Source organism: Haliotis rufescens, unplaced genomic scaffold (genome assembly GCF_023055435.1).
Source record: "Haliotis rufescens isolate VD_foot unplaced genomic scaffold, xgHalRufe1.0.p SCAF_20, whole genome shotgun sequence".
Lineage (NCBI taxonomy): Eukaryota > Metazoa > Mollusca > Gastropoda > Lepetellida > Haliotidae > Haliotis > Haliotis rufescens.
The window spans coordinates 9,831,403-9,852,045 of record NW_025963891.1 but is presented as its reverse complement, the minus strand read 5'-3'; the positions used below and the strand labels follow the sequence as shown (position 1 = coordinate 9,852,045).

Below are 20,643 nucleotides of genomic sequence, written 5' to 3'. Positions count from 1 at the left end.
TATGTTTAATATCATCACCAAGAGACTGAAAATGTTACGATGAAAAGTACATTTCTATATTGTTTAACTTCTAATCCTACATAATAATCTATTGTGATGTTTATAGGCCCTTTTGATTGTCTTTATCAGTTTTAGTCAATCAGTTAAAGAAATGGACAGATTTTTCAGTCAAAATGACTGAAATATTTACACATTATATAAATTGCCTGATAGAATCACATTTTACAAATTGACTGTAATATATACACGCTTTCAAAGGAAAGGACTTGTGAAAACAACTTCTATCGTGCATCGAAGAATTTCCCAACCAAGACGTAGAGGAACAGGAATGAATCTGTCCAATGCTACAGCAAATGAAGGAAAACAAAATGAAATATCATAATTACAACCTACACGTCTGCAGCTGTACAAAGAAACTTATTGATGTCACGTGTCTCTGTAACAATCAAATATTTTAAAAAGTATATATCATTTTGGGGATATGTTAACCCGTGTTCGTGGGTCCTACTATTTAACGTCCAGGGGCGTCCGGGAGGTTTCATCAGACGTCCGGAAACGTCCGGGAGGTTTCATCAGACGTCCGGGAGTTTAAAAATACAGTGCAGTCAAAAAAACATGTCTTTCTCAGTTTGGTAAGATCGTGAGAATATCAACTGGCGTACGTGTTTGCCATGTGCAGCTTCCAGAAACTTCCGGTGACTGGTACTTCCATTTTCTGGCAGCTGCACCTGGCAAACACGTACGCCAGTTGATATTCCCACGATCTTACCAAACTGAGAAAGACATGTTTTACTGACTGTATTTTTAAACTCCCAGACGTCTGATGAAACCTCCCGGACGTTTCCAGACGTCTGATGAAACCTCCCAGAAGCTCCCCGACGTTGCCCGGACGCTATAGTACCAAATGTTTTACACTCAGTGAACCATTTTGGGGCCACGCATGAACTTTTGAAAACGTCTGTGTTTCAGTATTAGTGATGGAATAGTATACACAATATGACACTATAAAAGAACATTATTTTTGTTCCATAAGCAAATTTACATTGTATCCTTCAAAGCCTATGTTACGAATAACTCGTCAGTTCGAATAAAATCAAATCGTATTTGCTTCACAGATTCACCATTTAAAAAGAATAGGTGTGTATGTAATTTTTTTCCAGCTATATGTTATTTTGTATAATTAATACAAGAACACAATTATATAGAATACACTTTATTATTTAGTATCATTCTCCCGGACGCTCCCTGGCATTGCCCGGACACTCCCAGACGTTTCCTGACGCCCCCGGGCGTTATTTAGTAGGACTGGTGTTCGTTTCTCAACTGATCACTTAGATTGTTTCAGGTGTTTCACATAGGTGTCATTTCTCAAAGGTCGGCTGAGATAGCCGACGTGACAACTATTTTCATAACGTCCACGGTTCCTAAATAAAATCCATTGAGTTAGATAACAATGAGCAATCAGTCAATATATTATAGGTTAACCCTTTGAACAAAATATGTTGTTTTTACATCGGCACTTCACGCCATGATATGAGTGTATTCCCTTTGTTTTAGTAAACCTAGACATGTAAACACTCACTTTTGACATATCCACTGTGCAAGGTAACAATCAATGTATTTTCTGTTAATCCTTTGATGACTAGGAACAATCCGTTGATTTACAAAAAAAGTAATCAACTGATCTTTCATCTCTTGCTGGGCTGCCACATGCATATTACATAACACACATTTCACCTCACTTCAAACCTCGATTTAGATTGAATAATTACCCTAAATGCCAAATGGGGAACCTTTGTCAGGTATTCTGAGCGGTGCTACCACTAATTATACCTGTAATAAATTCCTTAACTGAGCATCAAGCGATTGACGACAAATACACACAAATGTAGGGTTATACCAAAGACGTATATACGTCCGTGGTTATACGAGAAAACGTGGATGACAACAGAGTAGTAATCGTATTATCGACACAATCCGAAATCCGAAAATGCTTTCACTGCATGGATACGCTTTTATTATTAAACTATAACAATCATATAACTATTTCCAAATGACAACATCCGATGAACTTCTTTTTGTCTGTTTGTTTAGGCTGAAGAAATTAATTAACATGCGCCCTTTGTCGAAATCTTTATAGATCACGGTTAACCAATCAGTGTTCAAAAATGAGTAAAACAATTATTGCCTCCAAGTTTATTCAGCTGTCCTTGTAGCCCAGTCTCTTTTGCGTTGCGTATCATCCGGGTACTCACGGGGAAAAAAACAGTAACAAAGGCAACCACCAGTCCCGGGGAGTTGCTGCAGATCAGTGCCCCTTTAAGATGATGGTGGTAACTGGATCAGAAAGTCGACGGGAAAGTTCTAGTTCCACGGTTTTGAATCCCTACCGTAGCATTATAACAGAAATCAACTGAATCTTATTCCACGGAAAGAACTAAGTGCATTTGCTCATAGTTTCACAAAATAAAAAGTTATTGGTACAGTCAACTTAGTACACTGAATAAATCAGAAATAACATGAAAAAATGGATACTGTACTAGAACAGATGTAATCTTCAGGTTTCGCTTCTGTTTCAATCAAGAATGCTATAAGTGTATTGCCTGGCACCCGGCAGATATTTATGAGGAGGAGCTGTGCTCAAGTTAATGTCTCTTCGAAATGTCCAAGTGTTTTCTGTAATCAACATAATAACTTCCACACACATTTGGGGCCATGGGGTATCCTAGTGGTTAAAGTGTTCGCTTGTCCGCTGAAGGCCAAGTTTTGATTTCCCACATGGGTACGATGTGTGAAGCCAATTTGTTGTGTCCCCTGGTGTGATATTGTTGGGATATTGCTAAAAGCATTGTAAACCCAACTGACTAACTTCTCACTGAGGTAGAATAGGTCTTCAGCAACCCATGCTTGCCGTAAAAGGCGACTATGCTTGTCGTAAAAGGCGACTATTGATGTTCATGATGTAAATCACTGGATTGTCTGGTCTAGACTTGATTATTTACAGACCGCTGTCATGTAGCTGGAATATTGCTGAGTGCGGCGTAAAACAACAAACCAAACCAAACCAAAACTTCTCACCACAGGAACTTGTTATTGGTCAGTAAATTATACCCCCTGCATATAGGAGTTATATATGTGTTTATTTACTGACCAATAACGAGTTATATAGGGGGTATATGTTTTTATTTGCTGACCAATAATGGGTTATATAGAGGGTATATAATTTTATTTACTGACCACTGACGAGTTCTTGTAGTTCACACACATTAACATGATTTTAAGTCTACTTTTCAGGATACTTATGTCCTACAGATATTTCTCTCATGGGGTGGTCAGGGAGCCTGGTGGTTAAAGCGTTCACTCCTCACACCGAAGACCCGGGTTCGATTTCCAACATGGGTACAATGTGTGAAGCCCATTTCTGGTGTCCCCCGCTGTGATGTTGCTGGAATATTGCTAAAAAGCAGCGTAAAACCATACTCGCTCACTCAGTCACTATCATGGGCTCTAGTTTTGAAATTATTTTCTGAACATGGACTTTGGACTTTAGCTTGTATCTGAAGTCCTAACATGCTGTGTCCATGTTTGGATACTTGTTTTGAGGTAGTTCATTATGAAGAGAATATTTCAATATATTTTTTGACATTTAACAAAGTATAAATGATGTTTGAAGTCAAAATGACCAAACATTTTACTAAATAATTTTTGTTTTTTTTGTGACCATGAGAGTTAGCATTTAGTAAAACAATAAAACACTTCATGGATAATTATAGTGCTATTTGAATGAACACTGCAAGATTAATTATGTCTCATTACGTTCCCTCAATATGCTAATAATCCCTTTGATCTCTGGCTTGGTTAAATACTTAGGTTGCCTAATTAGCTTGAATTACCAACTTGGTTGCAATTCAGATCTATAATTTTATTTTACGATCATATTTGTTGTACCAGTCGCCAGATGGAATTGACAAGAGCATGTTCAAAGTAAACACGAACGTGTGGTTGTGTATTCTACAAAGAAATTGGAAATTACTGCACTTTTGGTTTCAAATTCAATTTAACGCGGTTACATCTACAGGTAACCTAGCTCTAGATTGAAAACGGACCGCCTCCGTGTTCTAGTGGTAGAGCGTCCGCCCGGAGAGCGGAAGGTCCGGGGTTCCATCCCCGGCCGCGTCATACCAAAAGACATTAAAAGATGGTACTTGTTGTTACCCTGTCTGGTGCTCGGCATTAAGGGGCTAAAACAAGGACTGGTCGGCTCGGAGTCAGTATACTGTGTCTGAGTGGGGTATTCATGTTAAACTGCGGCATGGTATCTCAGTGTGCTAGCACTATAAATCGGCATCAGTCCGGACTAGTTCAAGCAGCCACACACACACGTGCATGCACATCGCTATATAAGTGCAATAATCTTGGACGCGACATTAAACCCAATTTCACCTCACCACCTAGATTGAAAACACAGTATGTTTATCTCCTAAATCAATGATGTACTAAAGATAGAGCTCAAGATAAGCTGCGTATTTACATAAAAATACGCAGAAAATAAACAGAAATAAGCAGACAATTCAAACCCTAGCGTATCAAATATGCAACAAAAACTTTAAATACGCTATTGAAATAAAATTATGCTTATATTATAACTATTAGATAAAACGATTGCGTATTACAACTGTCAGATGAAATGATTGTGTAATAGTCGATCGCCAAATTCACTTAAAGACCGTTACATTTGGAAAAGCTTCTGCGACAAACATGCTGATTGATGCCAATTGAAAAGCACATTGTGCCTTGTCAATGTACATGTTGTATCTGAATAAGTTGCTGACTGGTGATTAAAGAAATAAACTAATTACCAAAAAATGGCTCCCCAGGGAGGGAGTGGCAAACAGACGTAGATTGGTATACAACTATTCACATAGTTTTAAATGATTTGCAGGGATTGTTAGGAAACAGGTTATAATTTAAATACCCAAATGTGAAGAAACAGGTGGGTACAAAATAATTGAATGCCCCCTAAAACTTGTGGATACTCTAATGAAAGTCACCTCCTGGGTAAAATACCCATGTAACCAAAAGCTTATCTAAGCTATGTAAAGAGCTCGTTGAAGTAGACAATTACCGTATTCGACGTAATAAGCGTCCGGGGCACTCTCAAAATTAGAAATAAGGGGCTCTTATTTGAATATAATTTTGGTGAGAAAAAAACAGAGTTAAAAGATTGTAAATTTTGTAGTTTATGCTGACAGCCTGAAATGATTCAAAAGAAAAGTATGTGTGTATCATACACGGCAGATATATTTTCCAGAATTCATTTGCCCTTAATTAAGGGTGCATATGACACATATTATATACAAATAAATAAGTCTTGTGTACATTGATCAATTGGAACGCGGGTGCTAACTGGGATTGTTCACAAGCCAATATATTAGCAAATATCGCCATGGGTGCTTATATTACGTCGAATACGGTAGTTGTTTTGAGGATAAGAGAGAAGAAACCAGGAGAATTAAATTGTTACGATTGTTGGTTGTTTAATTGTTGATTTGTTTGATTGTTGATTGGTTGATTGTTAATTTGATTGTTGATTGCTTTGATATTTTTTTGTTAGAATGAGATGATAATGTCCTTGGAAATATCAGGACAGGCACTGAAAGAAATCAGAGGATTTTCTTTATACTTTAAATCTACCATGAATTTGGAATGTATTCAATTCTGATTGGTCAATCATAGGTATCAAATCCCACATCACAGCATAAACTAATAATATTCATAGAAAAATATATATTTCCAAGTTATTGTTGAGAGGCATTTTAAAATAAATGTGCTGTTACATGTTACCAAACGTATATTTGCACTTACTACAATATTCAAAGTATTTGGTTACCTGTAGATTTAACCATGCTAAATTAAACAATTGAACCCTCAATCTGCTCATTTGCTTCTGAAGTCCATTTAGTGTGGGTAAATCTTTAAGTTACCTAGTTCTTCATTGAAACAAAGAACGTTTATCTCCTTATTATCAATATGATATTAGAAAATGAATTTAGAGATATTGTGTATTTTAATGTGATGTGTTTCACAATCTGTTGCATGGCAACACATATGAATAGGTTGATCAATATTAATGTACATTGCACCGAGTTATATTACAGCTTTAATGTAATGGATTTATGTAGATTGAGGTATGTTCAATAGAACACACTTTAGGCCACAATAGATTAACTTTTAGATTTTCATGCAAATTTATAGAAACTGACATTTAAAAAAAACCCATGTGTATAAAATTGTGAACACATTAACTGATAAATTCAAGGTTGTTTAATTTTTGTGGGAAGATATATTTGGATTCTGTAAGAAATATTTTCTAATTTATTTTAATCAAGATAACTTCATGGTCAATATGTCTACTTATACAGAGTTGGGGCGGTCGGGTAGCTTAGTGGTTAAAGCATTTGCTGGTCACGCCGAAGACCCAGGTTTGATTCCCCACATGGGTACAATGTGTGAAGCCCATTTCCGGTGTCCCCTGCCCTGATATTGCTAGACTCACTCACTCACTCACTCACTCACTCACTCACTCACTCACTCACATGGAGTAAAAGTGCGCAAAGGTAATTCAGGGTTTCATTTTGTTCAATATATCTTTGAATACAACTTGAATGAAAATAATGTTTTGTGTCAAATGCATATTTTATTCCTATTTTTAAGTCTATAAATATTTAATAGTAGTTTTTCTGTAAAACAAGCAAATATATTAGTTTAATATAAATGAAAAATTATTTCATTTGGAATAATAAAAAGGATAAGATAAAAAGATCAATATTGACAAATAAATATGAAAATGGAGGTTTAAGAATGATTGATATTTGTAAATTCAATATCGCTTTAAAACTTTCAATGCTTAAGAAATATATAAACAAACAAAAGTATAGCAACCCAAGCAATTTCCCCCTGATAGATATTCTATAATTTCATGTCGTTAGGGTGTTTAAAGAATGTTTATGATATTAAGGGTACCTTTTTAGATTACAATAAAAGGGTATTTAATATCCCTCATAATTTGAGAAGGCTAATTTCTGATATACCAACTAAATATCTTTATAATCAAGACCTAAGTAGCCCTTTAAAAACATTACTGAAACCATCCAAAGGTGGAAGAACTTTTTATGATGTTTTTATTTTATGTAACACATCTCCATTAAGAATCTATAGGAAATGGGAAGATATATTAGAACAGACTATTCAAAAGAACAAAAAAAATTATATCATGTATATTTAGACATTGTGCCAAAGATGTAAAAATGTTAGATTTTCAATATAGATTTTTGCATAGAGCAATTTATACTAAGAAAGAATGACTAAAAATGAAATTAGTTGACAATGATATTAGTTGCTTTTGTCAATCTAGTAAAGCAGATTTACAACATGTATTTTTCAGTTGTGTACAAGTTAGAACATTTTGGCTAGACTTAACAGTGTATATGGAGCAAATTGATGATCATCCAATAATCCCTGATGAAATATCCGTTTTTATTGGTTCAATATCAGGTGACCAACTTTTAATCCATGTCATAATTTTAGCGATAAGACATATAAACAAACAACTTAAATTACAATGTTTCATAGCAACACAGAAAGAGGTATTTGCTGTTGAAAAATTAATTGCTAGAAGAAGCAACAAATTGAATATGTTTGAAAATAAATGGAGATACTTCTTAAGAATGTATTGACTATTAAATGCTTAGATATTTGCTATATTGATCAATACTGTTCTGACAACTTTCTTGTGCATCCTTTGCACTATACATATATTTAAGGTCAATAATACCTACCGTATTCGACGTAATAAGCGCCCCGCTCTAATAAGCGCCCACGGTGATATTTGCTAATATATTGGCTAGTGAACAATCCCAATTGGCACCCTTCGTGTGTTATATGCACCCTTAATTAGGGGAAATTAAATTCTGGAAAAATATATCTGGCGTGTCTAAAACGCACAGACTTTTCTTTCGTATCATTTCAGGCTGTCAGCCTAAACCACAAAATTTACGATCTTTCAACTCTTTCACCAAAATAATATTCTAATAAGAGTCCCCTCTTTCTAATTTTGAGAGCGCCCTGGGCGCTTATTACGTCGAATACAGTATATACATTTAGAATAATACCAAGAATGTACATTTCTTGCCAACACTTGACATCTCTACCACAAATGTTTATTGTCTACCAAAGATGTTAATCTTGCCATGTAACCACCCTTTAAGTCAATAAGAAACTTTGAAAAAAATATATAAATGAAAACATTAATGTCAACATTAAGATTATTTGTTAATAACAGTAAATGAATGCTTGTCCTCTTTTGAGAAATCTGAATGTTAGAAATAGAATTAAAACAAACCTGGAACCTTGGTTGCCATGACTATAAGAGATAAGACTGTTTAAAATTTATTTCTAATTCTGCAGCTGCTTCTATAATTTGCAGAGTGTGACATATGCCACGTAAACATGTTTGTTTGTCTTGAAAGTGGCTATTTCCAACATGTTCATTAGCTTAGCCTTAGTCACTGGGATGATTCATGTCAGGATCACCAGATTTGATGCAAAGGTCGACGCCTTGTACAGGTTGTGATGACATCCAGATCCTCTTGTTGTCATCTTCACACTCGCCATGCTCAAAGCTGTAGAGTAAGAGGCGACTAACGGGATCGGGTGGTCAGGCTCGCTGACTTTGTTGATGCATGTTATCATATTCCAATTGTGTTGATCGATGCTCATGATGTCAGTCACTGGATTGTCTGGTCCAGACTCGATTATTTACAGACCGCTGTCATATAGCTGGAATATTGCTGAGTGCGGCGTTATAAAACAAACAAACAAACATACAGTAAGAAACAGTATGCATGGGAGCTGATAAATTCTGTATAGTCCATCAGTTCATACGAGCAACAAGGAGTGAGGCGAGTAACTTTCCCTGTATATCTGCCTGGACCAACCTTTTTTTTGTCTTCACTGATTATATCATGTATATGTTATATCTTCTTATTTCTGTTTGTAATTAGTTTGAATATATCCACAACGTGTCTCAGCCTTTTTATTCGCCATTCCAATCTACCCATCAGTTTCATTTTGGGAGATCAGATATCATTTATATTTCTCCAGAATTCACTCTCTTGTACTAGGTTCCACCACAGCTTAGTTCCGGAAATGATGTCATCACCTCCATCTCTCTGATCACTAACTGGGTATCTCACTCAGGACAGTAGTTTGATGAAATTCTATTTTCAGCATCATGCAACATGAATCGCAGCTCAAAACAAAGCTATGATGGCAAATGGGTAGAGGGTACTTATTATTATAGAAGGAAGACATAATATCTTGTATAAAAGTGGATGCTAAAGTCTGAGACTGTGGATATCGTCTGTAAGACAAACAGGACTCCTTGTATATGTACAAGTTTGTTTCTGGTCCAGACTCAATTATATACAAGCTGCCATCATACAGATGGTATATTGCTGAGTGTGGCATCAAACAACAAACAAACAAACAAACTAGCTATTTGGAAGGCAAATGATAGGCCTGTCTTCCAATAGATTGAAAATGTACATGAAATAAGTAATATAAATCACAGTTACCCAATTAATTTTGATCTGAAATGGCAGAGTCATTTTAAAAACATTTCTACTCATTGGTGTAAAATGCCCAATTGACTGGACCCAAAGGGAGTAAAATATATTGAATACCCCCAAAAAAACTATCAATACCCAATGTGAATGATAACATGTGAGCAAATACGCAGTGGCTGAAAGACTTATCCTGGGCTATGTGGTACTTCTTTGGCCAACTTTATGTTGAGTGTGTGAGTGAGTTGGGTTTAACGCCGCTTTTAACAGTATTCCAGTTATATCACGGAGTGTCAGCTTAATGTGGGAGGAAAGCCCAAAGTGATACAGGTCTCAAACGTTTACCACTTCGGTGAAACCAACGAGCACGGGTATGGTGCTGACAAACCTAGAAACATAATCAGGGGCGAACCGGGATTCGAACCAACAATCATAGGTTTCTGGCGTGTCCAAGGGACGCAACTCTGCACAGCGAATCGCGACGCCTTAGATGACTGGGCCACCCGTGCCCCCCATCTTTATGTTGAGGTCCAGGTTGTTGTATCACTTGGTTTGCAGATTGCAGGTTATTTTTATTCTATCATCTTCTTCAGGCAAGGGAATTTACTGACTGTAAAAGTCCAGTTTCCACCCTTGCCAAACTGGGCTGGAATTTCTGGGCTCGATTGTAGCACCACCAGTGGATATTACAAGTTATGTCCTTCTATATCCCTCCTACTGACCAATCAGATTCCACCTCTCATATCACTTGCATGTGCTTCAAACAATATGGGGGCGCCCAGTCTGATCGATAGTCAAGATCTATATATTGAATAAAACGGATCTTAACTCCCGAAGTACATCAAATCACATGAGCACCTATATTGAAAACATGAAAAGACTTAGAAAACACCTGTCGACACCCAGTTGATGGTACGGTTATATCCCATTAGTTACGTCCCATTTGTCACACACCTCCATATTCCCAGTTGTCACACACCTCCATATTCCCAGTTGTCACACACCTCCATATTCCCAGTTGTCACAAAGCCTGGGAGGAGGCCAGGAGGGGATTAATTAAGACAACACCTACTGAGTAATGGACCAGTCCTAACAACACCTACTGAGTAAAGGACCAGTCCTCACTGGAGTACATAGGATTACCACAGAGACCAAGGTATTCATTCTGATTGCCAAGCTGGAGTTTTAGCACAAATGTTATTGTGAAATGTTATGATATGACTAAAAGGCAACTAATCTGTATTGAATGTATGGTTAATCTGTCTTACAACAATATATATGAAACAATAAGATATTCTTTGGTGAATTAATTGTTCATGTATTTATTATATTTGACTACAGTAAGGTCTGAACTCCAGTTTTAATCAAATTTTTTAAGTATGTTACCTGGGTATACAGGGTTTGTTTCCACCGCAAAGCCATAAAAGGCAAACCAATCAAATTCGAAAAAATCTGTAATATTTCTTGGGGTGATCCTTGATCAACACCTCACTTGGCGCAAACATATAGAATATGTGGAAAACAGATGTCAAAAAGACCTGCACGTATTACGGGCAATTTCAGGCACATCTTGGGGCATATCGAGAGACACTCAGCTGGACCACTAGAAATCACTTATCAGATCAAAAATAGACTTTGGTTGTGAGGCCTTCCACTCAGCATCAAGCACTGTCGTGAGCCGCCTTGACAGCTAGAACACAATACAATATGCCTAATACTGGCATAAGAAAGATAATATAAAGATGTCAATAATTATAGAGGAATAATGCTGATGGATGTATTTGGAAAGTTGATGACAACAGTTGAAAGACTCAAGACTTTTGCGGATGTTTATGATACAATTCCTGAAGCTCAGGCAGGATTTCGAAGCGGATACAGTACAATTGATCATATATTTACATTACAGTGTTTAGCACAAAAATATCTCTCTAAACGTTGGGGAAGATTTTATTGTTTGTTTGTTGATTTCTGTAAAGCGTTCGATTCGATTAACCGAAAGCTCTTGTGGTATTCATTAATGAAAAATGGAATACACGGTCGTTTATTGGTGGTTTTGAAGGATCTATACTCTAAGATTCAGTGTGCTGTCAGGACATCAAATAACTCTCTTTTAGATTATTTCGAATCACTGACTGGTGTTCGACCGGGCTGCGTGTTGAGTCTGTTTCTGTTCACGATGTTTATCCTTGAATTACAGTCTATGATAGAAAGTAGTGATTTGCGAGGGATTTCTATTGGAGAGGAGTTTAAAGACATTACTTTTACTATATGCAGATGATTTGTGTATATTTGATGACACAGTAATAGGTCTGCAAAGAAAAATTGATATTTTATCCAATTTTTGTAAAATGTGGGGATTTGAAATTAACATGTCTAAAACCAAAATTTTGGTTTTCAGAAGAGGTGGTACTTTAAGGTGTGATGAACGATGGTTTTTGAATGATAAACGTATCAATGTTAGTAGTTACTATAGGACCCGTGAAGATTCCGGGGTAGAATAGGTCTTCAGCAACCCATGCTTGCCGTAAAAGGTGACTATGCTTGTCATAAAAGGCGACTAACAGGATCAGGTGGTCAGGCTCGCTGACTTGGTTGATGCATGTCATCGATCCCAATTGTGTGGATCGATGGTCATGATACTGATCACTGGATTGTCTGGTCCAGACTCGATTATTTACAGACGGCTGTCATATAGCTGGAATATTGCTGAGTTCGGCGTTAAACAACAAACCAACCAACCAACTTACTATAGTTATCTGGGTGTTCTGTTTTCAAATAGATTGTCTTGTACTAAATGCATTGATACCCTCAAGATAAAAGCCAATAAGGCGTTGTTTGCCATTAAACAATTGCAGTTTCACTTTGTAAATATGCCAGTTAACATTTTATTTAAATTGTTTGATATTAAGATAAAGCCCATTCTTCTTTATGGTGCTGAGATCTGTGGCTGCAAAGGTAGTCAAATTGTCGAAACTTTTCATACTAAGTTTTGTAAATTTGTTTTCGGAGTTGGTAAATATGTATCAAGTACAGCAATATTAGCTGAATGTGGAAGATATGGTTTGCATGTGGATTATCATATGAAGTGTGTTAAATACTGGTGTAAACTGATTAGAATGAATGATGAAAGATATCCCCGACAGTGTTATTTGTTAATGAAGGAGCTGGATGAATGTGATAGAATTACTTGGGCAACTCATGTAAAATATTTACTCGACATTTATGGCTTTGGTTATGTGTGGCACGAACAGAATATTGGTGATGTTAAGTGTTTCTTGCAGCTGTTTAGACAGCGTGTGTTGGATTGTAACAAACAGAGTATTCAGATGAAAATTTATGAGTCTTCTAAATTAAGGTATTATTCACACTTCACGATATTATTGGATATGGAATATTATGTTACAGCTTTCAGAAATAGAGACCATAGACGTATGCTGTGCCTGTTGAGATTAAGTGAATTGCCTCTATGGAGTAATCTGGGCAGAAGAGAGGATATTGTTTATTCACAACGCTTTTGTCGGCTATGTAACAATGGTTGTATTGAGGACGAAGTCCATTTTGTGTTTGTCTGCCCGTTTTACGCAACAATAAGACAAAAGTATATTCCTGTAAGATTCTATAACAATCCATGTATTAATACTTTTAGCAATCTCTTAAATAGCCAAAATGACTGTATGCTCAGAAATGTAGCTAAGTATGTGAAGGAAGCTCTGTTATTACGTACACAGACCTAATATTGTACCCTTAGTATTGTTTTCAATGTAAATTGCCTCAATTGTGTGTTACTATATATAACTGAAATGTACATGGGCCTATGGCCTCCCATACATGAATAAACATATATATAATGCTGGCCACAGGTGCAGCAACAGGTATGTCACTAGAAGCACAACAAGTAGAAACCCTAAGAAGCGAGCAGTCAATATGATATTTATAACAAATAATATACACAAAGAAAGTACAAGTTTACTTTTTTACAGTATCTTTATATATAAGTACCTAAAGTACAAGATTGCTTTTCTACTTTTCTTGGATCACTCCATTCTAATACTTAGGTAACCATGGTAACATCGGGTAGACCAGTCAGTGCCTTCAGCCATGACCTATGTTGTTGTAAGGTGTGTGACAAGCGGGACGTGTAACTAACCAATGGGAGGATACCGATGGAACACATGCTCTGCTAATGTTGCAATCGACCGAAATCTGCATGGCAGTTTTACGAACCGGAGGTCGATTGCAATATGTGAATTTTTATAGGAATATGCATAGACTCATTAATTCAGCCAAAATGAAACTCCGGAACTTCAGCCTAGTTCAGCAGGGGTGGGAACTGGACTTTTATAGTCGGTTAACTCCCTTGGCTCAGGAAGATGTAACCTATACTGCTGTACTGCAGGTGCTCAAAGTGAAAATAATAATAAAATTGCAAAAAAGGTAATCTCAAAAGGCTTAAATAAAAAATGAGAATATGCTACTTGAAGAGTTCCTTTGAAAGAATTTCTTCACATATGATATATATGATCTGTTTTATGAGGTCCTTTTTTCTAAATGACAAATAGAATTGCTTGTATTGCTGTTGTAAACAAGCAGGAATTTGTTTGAGTTCTACAAATTTAATATAGATATAATAGATCATTGTTGCCCCAGGCTGTAACAAGCACCTGTTACACAAGTGTAGACACATGACGCTGGTGTATCGTTTGTTCTAGATACACTGTACAAGCACCGTGGTTCGGAGTACGCTGAGTACTGTGACATGAACAATAGCTGAACAGGCAGTTATTGTAGAAAACAACCTTGTAAGATTTATTAATTATTGTGTTTGAGTGAGTGAGTATGGTTTTACACTGCTTTTGCAATACACCAGAAATGGGCTACACACATTGTACCCATGTGGGGAATTGAACCTGGGACTTCGGCGTGATGAGCAAACACTTTAACCACTAGGTTACCCCACCACTAGGAACGGACAGTGTTACCTTTTGTTCATAGAACTCTGCTTGATGGATGTGGATTGGTTTAAGTCGTTGTGGTTTTCTACTGTAATATTTTATTGTAGGGACTATGTTGTTTTTGACAAAGATGTGCAGACCCCATAATTTTATATTTAATTTTGAAAGCTGGATATATATAATACCTTTGATATGTATTTCTGAAATGTACATAGATTTATTTTCAGATTGTTGGTTATGTTTTCTGAGATGTGTTTTATCCATACCATGACTTTTTTTTAATCATTTCACAGGACTGATAAATCTGTCTGAAGCATGGGGAAGAGTTCGAGTTCGTCCTCTGATTCCTCAGACTATGAGTGGAAGCATCTTCCCAAACATCAGAAGAAGCAGATGAAAAAATGGAAGAAGAAGATGAGGAAGGTGAGACATCAGACATTATCTTGCAGTGTCAGTTGTTTGGAATTCCTGGAGATGGACTGTATACAAACAATGAAGTACCTTTGTCCATGAATATCATTCTTTAGAATTATGAAAATCTGGAAAACAGATTAATTTAGTAATTGGTGAACAAATGGATTATTATCAAAGATCACTGATAGAATGCAGTTAATGATAAAACATTAGTGTGTATGATCGCACATGGATAAAACAATATATTTTAATCTATAGTGGTGTAACGATACGGCCATACACAGGAATTATCCTGGAAATTTTTACTTATGAGAGAAAATCTCCCCTGGACCAAAAGCAATGAGATTTTTTGGCGTGTGATGAGATTTTGCTAATTTTCAGAGATATTTCATCTTCACACAGTGGGGAAACTGTATTTTATTTTTGGTATTTGTGACTCAAATAATGTTGCAAGTAATATTACTAGGTTATATAGATATATCCTCGGATATCCTATTTTTGACATTAATTATTCCACTGTGAAGAGATGTATTTAAAAATATTAGCATTAGTATCAACAAAAAATTACATTCGACTTATATTTCTGTTCATTATCTACTTTAGGAGAAATTACGCTAATATTTCTGTATTTCTGTTTATTGTTGACTTGATGGGAGAATTATTCGTGATGACAATTATAGATCATTTAGGAGGCATGTTTACCACCATCACCTGTGCATTTCCACCATTCCATCTCCACCTTTGTCAGCTGATGCAAAGCTCCATGCAGTGATATAGGAATCAGTTATGCACAGTAAGAGATAGCATGCAATGTTGCGAGTATGCAAATCGCTGTTTCGATTGACAACATTTGATGAATGAATACTAGCGTGTAAGTTTTTTATTGACATTTTTAGGTACCATAGATAAATTTATTCAAGCAATACAACATTTTCGATTTTAGTAGGTGAAAATGAGATTTTAATGCAGATAAACCTATTGAAAGATCTACGCAATTTTCAATCGCGCTGATTGGATGTTGATATCTATGACAACTATGCGAGAATATCGTGGAATCGCGGCCTAAGTCAATCCCTGCATACAGCATTGTATTGCAATACGAGGCCAATACATGGATTTACAACTCCTGTATCGCGATACATACGATACTTTGCATTACTAGTTATGTTGGTGTAAAACATAAATAATAACAGAAGCTAATCAACATTCAGTTTAGGCAGAGTCTATAGTCTTTCCTGGTTGGCGATAAAAACATTGTCTTCTCGACTGTATGTTTCTGCCCAACACTATGCAATCTTCAATCTCTGAAATTTCAAAACAATGTTCAGGGTTGTGATTCACATTTAAAAAGAATGATTATCAACTCATGAAATACAAGTACTGTATCGGGATACGAATCGTATCACACCCATAGTTTCGAGATATTTATCGTATTGCGACCCACTGTATTATAACACCTCTATTCTATCCAGTTCTAGCCAATTCTAGTCATGCTAGGTGAGGTTTGATCGCTCCGTATCACTTGATACCAGGATCTCTAACTGGTCCATATTTTAGTAATTTTTGCCTTGCCGTTTGCTTGGAATCCATTGAGGAAATATTTGGGAACAGAACTTGTCCCCAGTACTCTTTATTGTTTAAAGAGTCAAATTAATGGGGATTAGGAGGTTGTCGTGTTTGCCCTGGCTCATTGTGTGGCAACATGGTTGTTGTTCATACTATCAACCCCTGTCTTCAATCATTTACATGGTCCTTGGAAATACAGGAATATTGTTAATTTAGTGAGGTCTCCTCAGAATAACACAACTAAAACATTCCCAGGGAGTTATTTGAGGATTCCAAAATAATTGCTCTTTGCAGGCACATGGTGGAAAATAATTATTTTGTTCAAAATTGGGATTTTTTAAAATTCTTAATAAATTTTTAAAGTAAGAAGCATGTTAACATTGAAGTTAAACATTGTATTCAATATTATAATGTTAAACTAAGCATTAAAGCCTCTTCACCATACTGATTCTGTTGTCAGTGAAATACAAGCCACCGTACAAAGCCCTTGCAGCATGAACTGGTAAATGTTTAATTCCTGAATATTGATTGTTTGTTGTTTATCGCTGCACTCAGTAATATTCAAGCTATATGATGTCGGTCTGTAAATAATTGAGTCTGAAACAGACAATCCTGTGACTGATATCATGAGCATCGATCTACGCCATTGGTATATGATGACATGCATCAAGCAAGTCACCGAGCCTGACCACCTGATCCCGTTAGTCGCCTCTTACGGCAAGCATGGGTTGCTGAAGACCTATTCCTTAAAGGGGAAGTGTACACGCAAAAATCACTTTCTTTCTTTTTCTAAACAAAACGCAATTTTAGAATTAATTAGTATCTGTGCTTGAAAATATACACTCATTTTTTTCACAGTGAAAGTAGGAAGCTCACAATAGTGTGAAAATGATATGCCGTTATGAGGCCTTCGTTTTTCGAGCTAAACAGGCCTGAGTTATCCCCCTTAGATTATGACGTAATTGGTGCCAATTCAACTGGGTCCCTGTCTATTCTCAACGCAAAAAATATCAAGTACCAGTTTGCGGTAAAACAACATGGCCTACGACACACTCCGGCGCAGTGGTGACTCAGCATAACACTATGGTGGCTGGCATCTGAGACGCTAGAATCACACACCTAGACCTACACCACGTGAAGCGGCTCTAACAAAGCATGATGACGTCATAATGTTTATCAATTGGCACCAATGACGTCATATTGCAAGGGGCATAAGCCATGGTGTTTTTGTTGTGGAAATAGAACACTTGGTAAATGTGAAAAATATAAATCGTTTTAATGCGAAAAATATGTTAATTAATTGTGATATCTTTATATTTTTGTCTATGACACTTCTAGGTTAACACTTTTAATGTGGAAAAAGTACAAGAAAAATAGGTTAATTTCCGTGTGAACTTGCCCTTTAACCGAATCTTCACAGATCTTGGGAATATTGACTGACATTGGAAGCAAACTTGTAGACAAACATCAGCCTCTGAGCATGTCCTGATAAATCCATGAATTATGTAAATGTATGAATGTTTCCTCCATGTATACTACACAAAAGTAATTAAAGAATAGACATTTCTTCATTTGATAATAGTTAATCTCTCATGTCATGTTGTTTGACTTCTTTTGAGTAGTATATTTGAATGATTACTCACACATTGTAATAGCTTCCATCATGACTGTAGACCCGAAAAGATCTAGGTTAGAATTGTTTTTCCGCAACCCATGCTTGTTGTAAGGCAACTAGCAGAGTTGGGTAGTCAGGCTTGCTGATTTGGTTGATGCATGTAATTGCATTCCAACTGCATAGATCGATGTTCAGGATGTCAATCACTGCATTGTCTGGTCCAGACTTGATTATTAACAGACCGCCGTCATATAGCTGGAATATTGCTGAGAGCAATATAAACATCATAAAGCTGGAATATTATGATTGTGATAATTTCTGTAAGTATATCCTTTGTTTATTTCAGGGGAAGATCCCATATGGTTCTCCACCAGTAAGTACATTGTAGTTCAGATACTTGTACACCTTTATACAGTTTTTTAAGATCCTATTTTGTCTTGGTCGTGTTTTCCATTGTCATCATGGTTTCTTCGACTGAAAGGGGGCATTGGGGGCCAAGTCATCTCAGGCGCTGCAATTTGCTGTGCAGAGTTGTGTCCCTTGGGCATGCCAGAAACCTATGATCGTGGGTTCAAATCCTGGTTCGCCCTAATTATGTTTTTAGGTTTGTCAGCACCATACCCGTGCTCGTAGATTTCACCAAAATGTTAAACGTTTGAGACCTGCATTACTTCGGGCTTTCCTCCCACATTAAGCTGACACCCAGTGATATGACTAGAATACAGTTCAAAGAGGCATTAAACCCACCTCTATCACTTTAACTGAAAATATTGACTTCACCTGTAACAAAGTTCTGAAAGCTGATTGTAGTCTGAGACAGAACAGTGATCCATTGCGTATAAATATCGTAAAAATTGATGGCAAGAATAGTGTTATTTCTGTGAACGAAGAAATTTAATTGATATGGTCAATGTATTGGTATCAGTTGTCTGTGGGAACAAGATCCTGGTGCATGCTGATTTTCTTTCTTGGTTTGTCAGCACTATACCCATGCTCAAAGGTTTCACCAAACTGATAAACATCCGGGACCTGCATCACTTAGGGCTTTCCTCCCACCTCAAGCTGACAGGCTGTGATATAACTGAAATAATGTTCAAAGCGCCATCAACCTCAACTGACGAACTCCCTGTTGGAACTACCCAATGATTATCAATGGACGATGATGTAATCTCAAAAGATCCTGAACATCAGACGTCCACAGCCTTCGAAATTCACGCTCTAGTCATCTTTTTGACACCCATTTTTCACAATTATTCCCCAATAAACACACAATCATGCAACAAAAGATGGTTCCTTTTAAAATAATCATAGACCAAACTGGAAATACCAGTAATATTTCATGTCCGAATAAAAATAGTTTCTTCATTGTTTTTTTTGTAGTTTTCTGACCTTTGACATGACGCTGTATTGGAGGATAAGAACTGATGTGTTAACATCTCACAACAATGACATACCATATTTGACGTAATAAGCGCCCCGGGCGCTCTCAAAATTAGACATTGGGGGCTCTTATTAGAATATTATTTGGGTGAAAAAAAAACAGCTTAAAGATAAACTTCGTGGTTTAAGCCTGATATGTTTATGTACGACAGATATATTTTTCGAGAATTTAAATGCCAATAATAAAGGGTGTATATAACACACGAGTGCGTATTATACGCGGATAGGGGAAGGAAGCGGTGCGTATTATATGCGAAAAGGGGTCGGAAGGGGTGCTCATTGGGATTGTTCACAAGCCAATATATTAGCAAATCTCATGCAGGCGCTTATTAGAGCGGGGCGCTATTTATGTCGAATACGGTAATGGTTTGCCTGGCCAAGACTTGAATATTTTACAGCATGATCTAGCTGAAATATTGCTGACTGCTGCATAAAATAACATTCATTCGGTGTAGTTCATGAGAAAATTGTAACAAGATATAATGTAGTGTTGTTATCTTCCAGCCATTCGTCATTCCTGGATATGCTGGACCGAACTTCTCAGGTAAACACGGCAAGCATGGCAAACATGGCAAACATGGCCACGTCGCACCGGGGTACGCACATGCGGGGTACGCACCGGCGGGATACCCTGCAGGAGCCTACCCTCAACAAGCAGGGTATGCACCCGCTCCAGCAGGGTATGCCCCCGCTCCAGCAGGGTATGCCCCCGCTCCAGCAGGCTATGCCCCTCCTCCTGCAGGCTACGCAGCTCCCGCAGGATATGCAGCTCAATCAGGGGGGTATGCCCCACCCCCCGGAGGCTACCCGGCCGGGGCTGTCCCACCCCCACACGGGCCTGTTTACCCCGCAGGACAGTACCCCCCTCCAGCAGGCTATGGGCAAGGTGAGACAATATTAATTGCATTGGTATCAAAAGATTTTCTTTTCTGTTAATAATGATACACTTTAATGGATTTTTTACATCAGTTTTTATTTCAATGTGATGTGTAACAGTTTCATTTTGAAGATTTTGAATTTTGCTTACCATATT

The 20,643-nt window shown here is 37.0% G+C and overlaps 1 protein-coding gene across 4 annotated transcripts in view; it reads left to right on the top strand.

The window, feature by feature from the left end:
• Positions 1–20,643, top strand: part of LOC124131125 (annexin A7-like) — a 43,921-nt gene that overhangs the window by 1,920 nt on the left and 21,358 nt on the right. For 3 of the 4 annotated variants that reach the window (XR_007222531.1, XM_046494228.2, XM_046494221.2), the window contains exons 2-4: positions 14,869–14,998; positions 18,517–18,543; positions 20,115–20,154. Coding sequence is in view for 3 of the 4 variants with exons in the window: in XM_046494228.2 (XP_046350184.2) it covers positions 14,891–14,998; positions 18,517–18,543; positions 20,115–20,154 (175 nt within the window). In the remaining variant the exon portion in view is untranslated. Of the gene's footprint in view, positions 1–14,308; positions 14,423–14,868; positions 14,999–18,516; positions 18,544–20,114; positions 20,155–20,643 lie in introns of those variants that run through there. The other variant, XM_048400826.1, reaches the window with a different exon arrangement.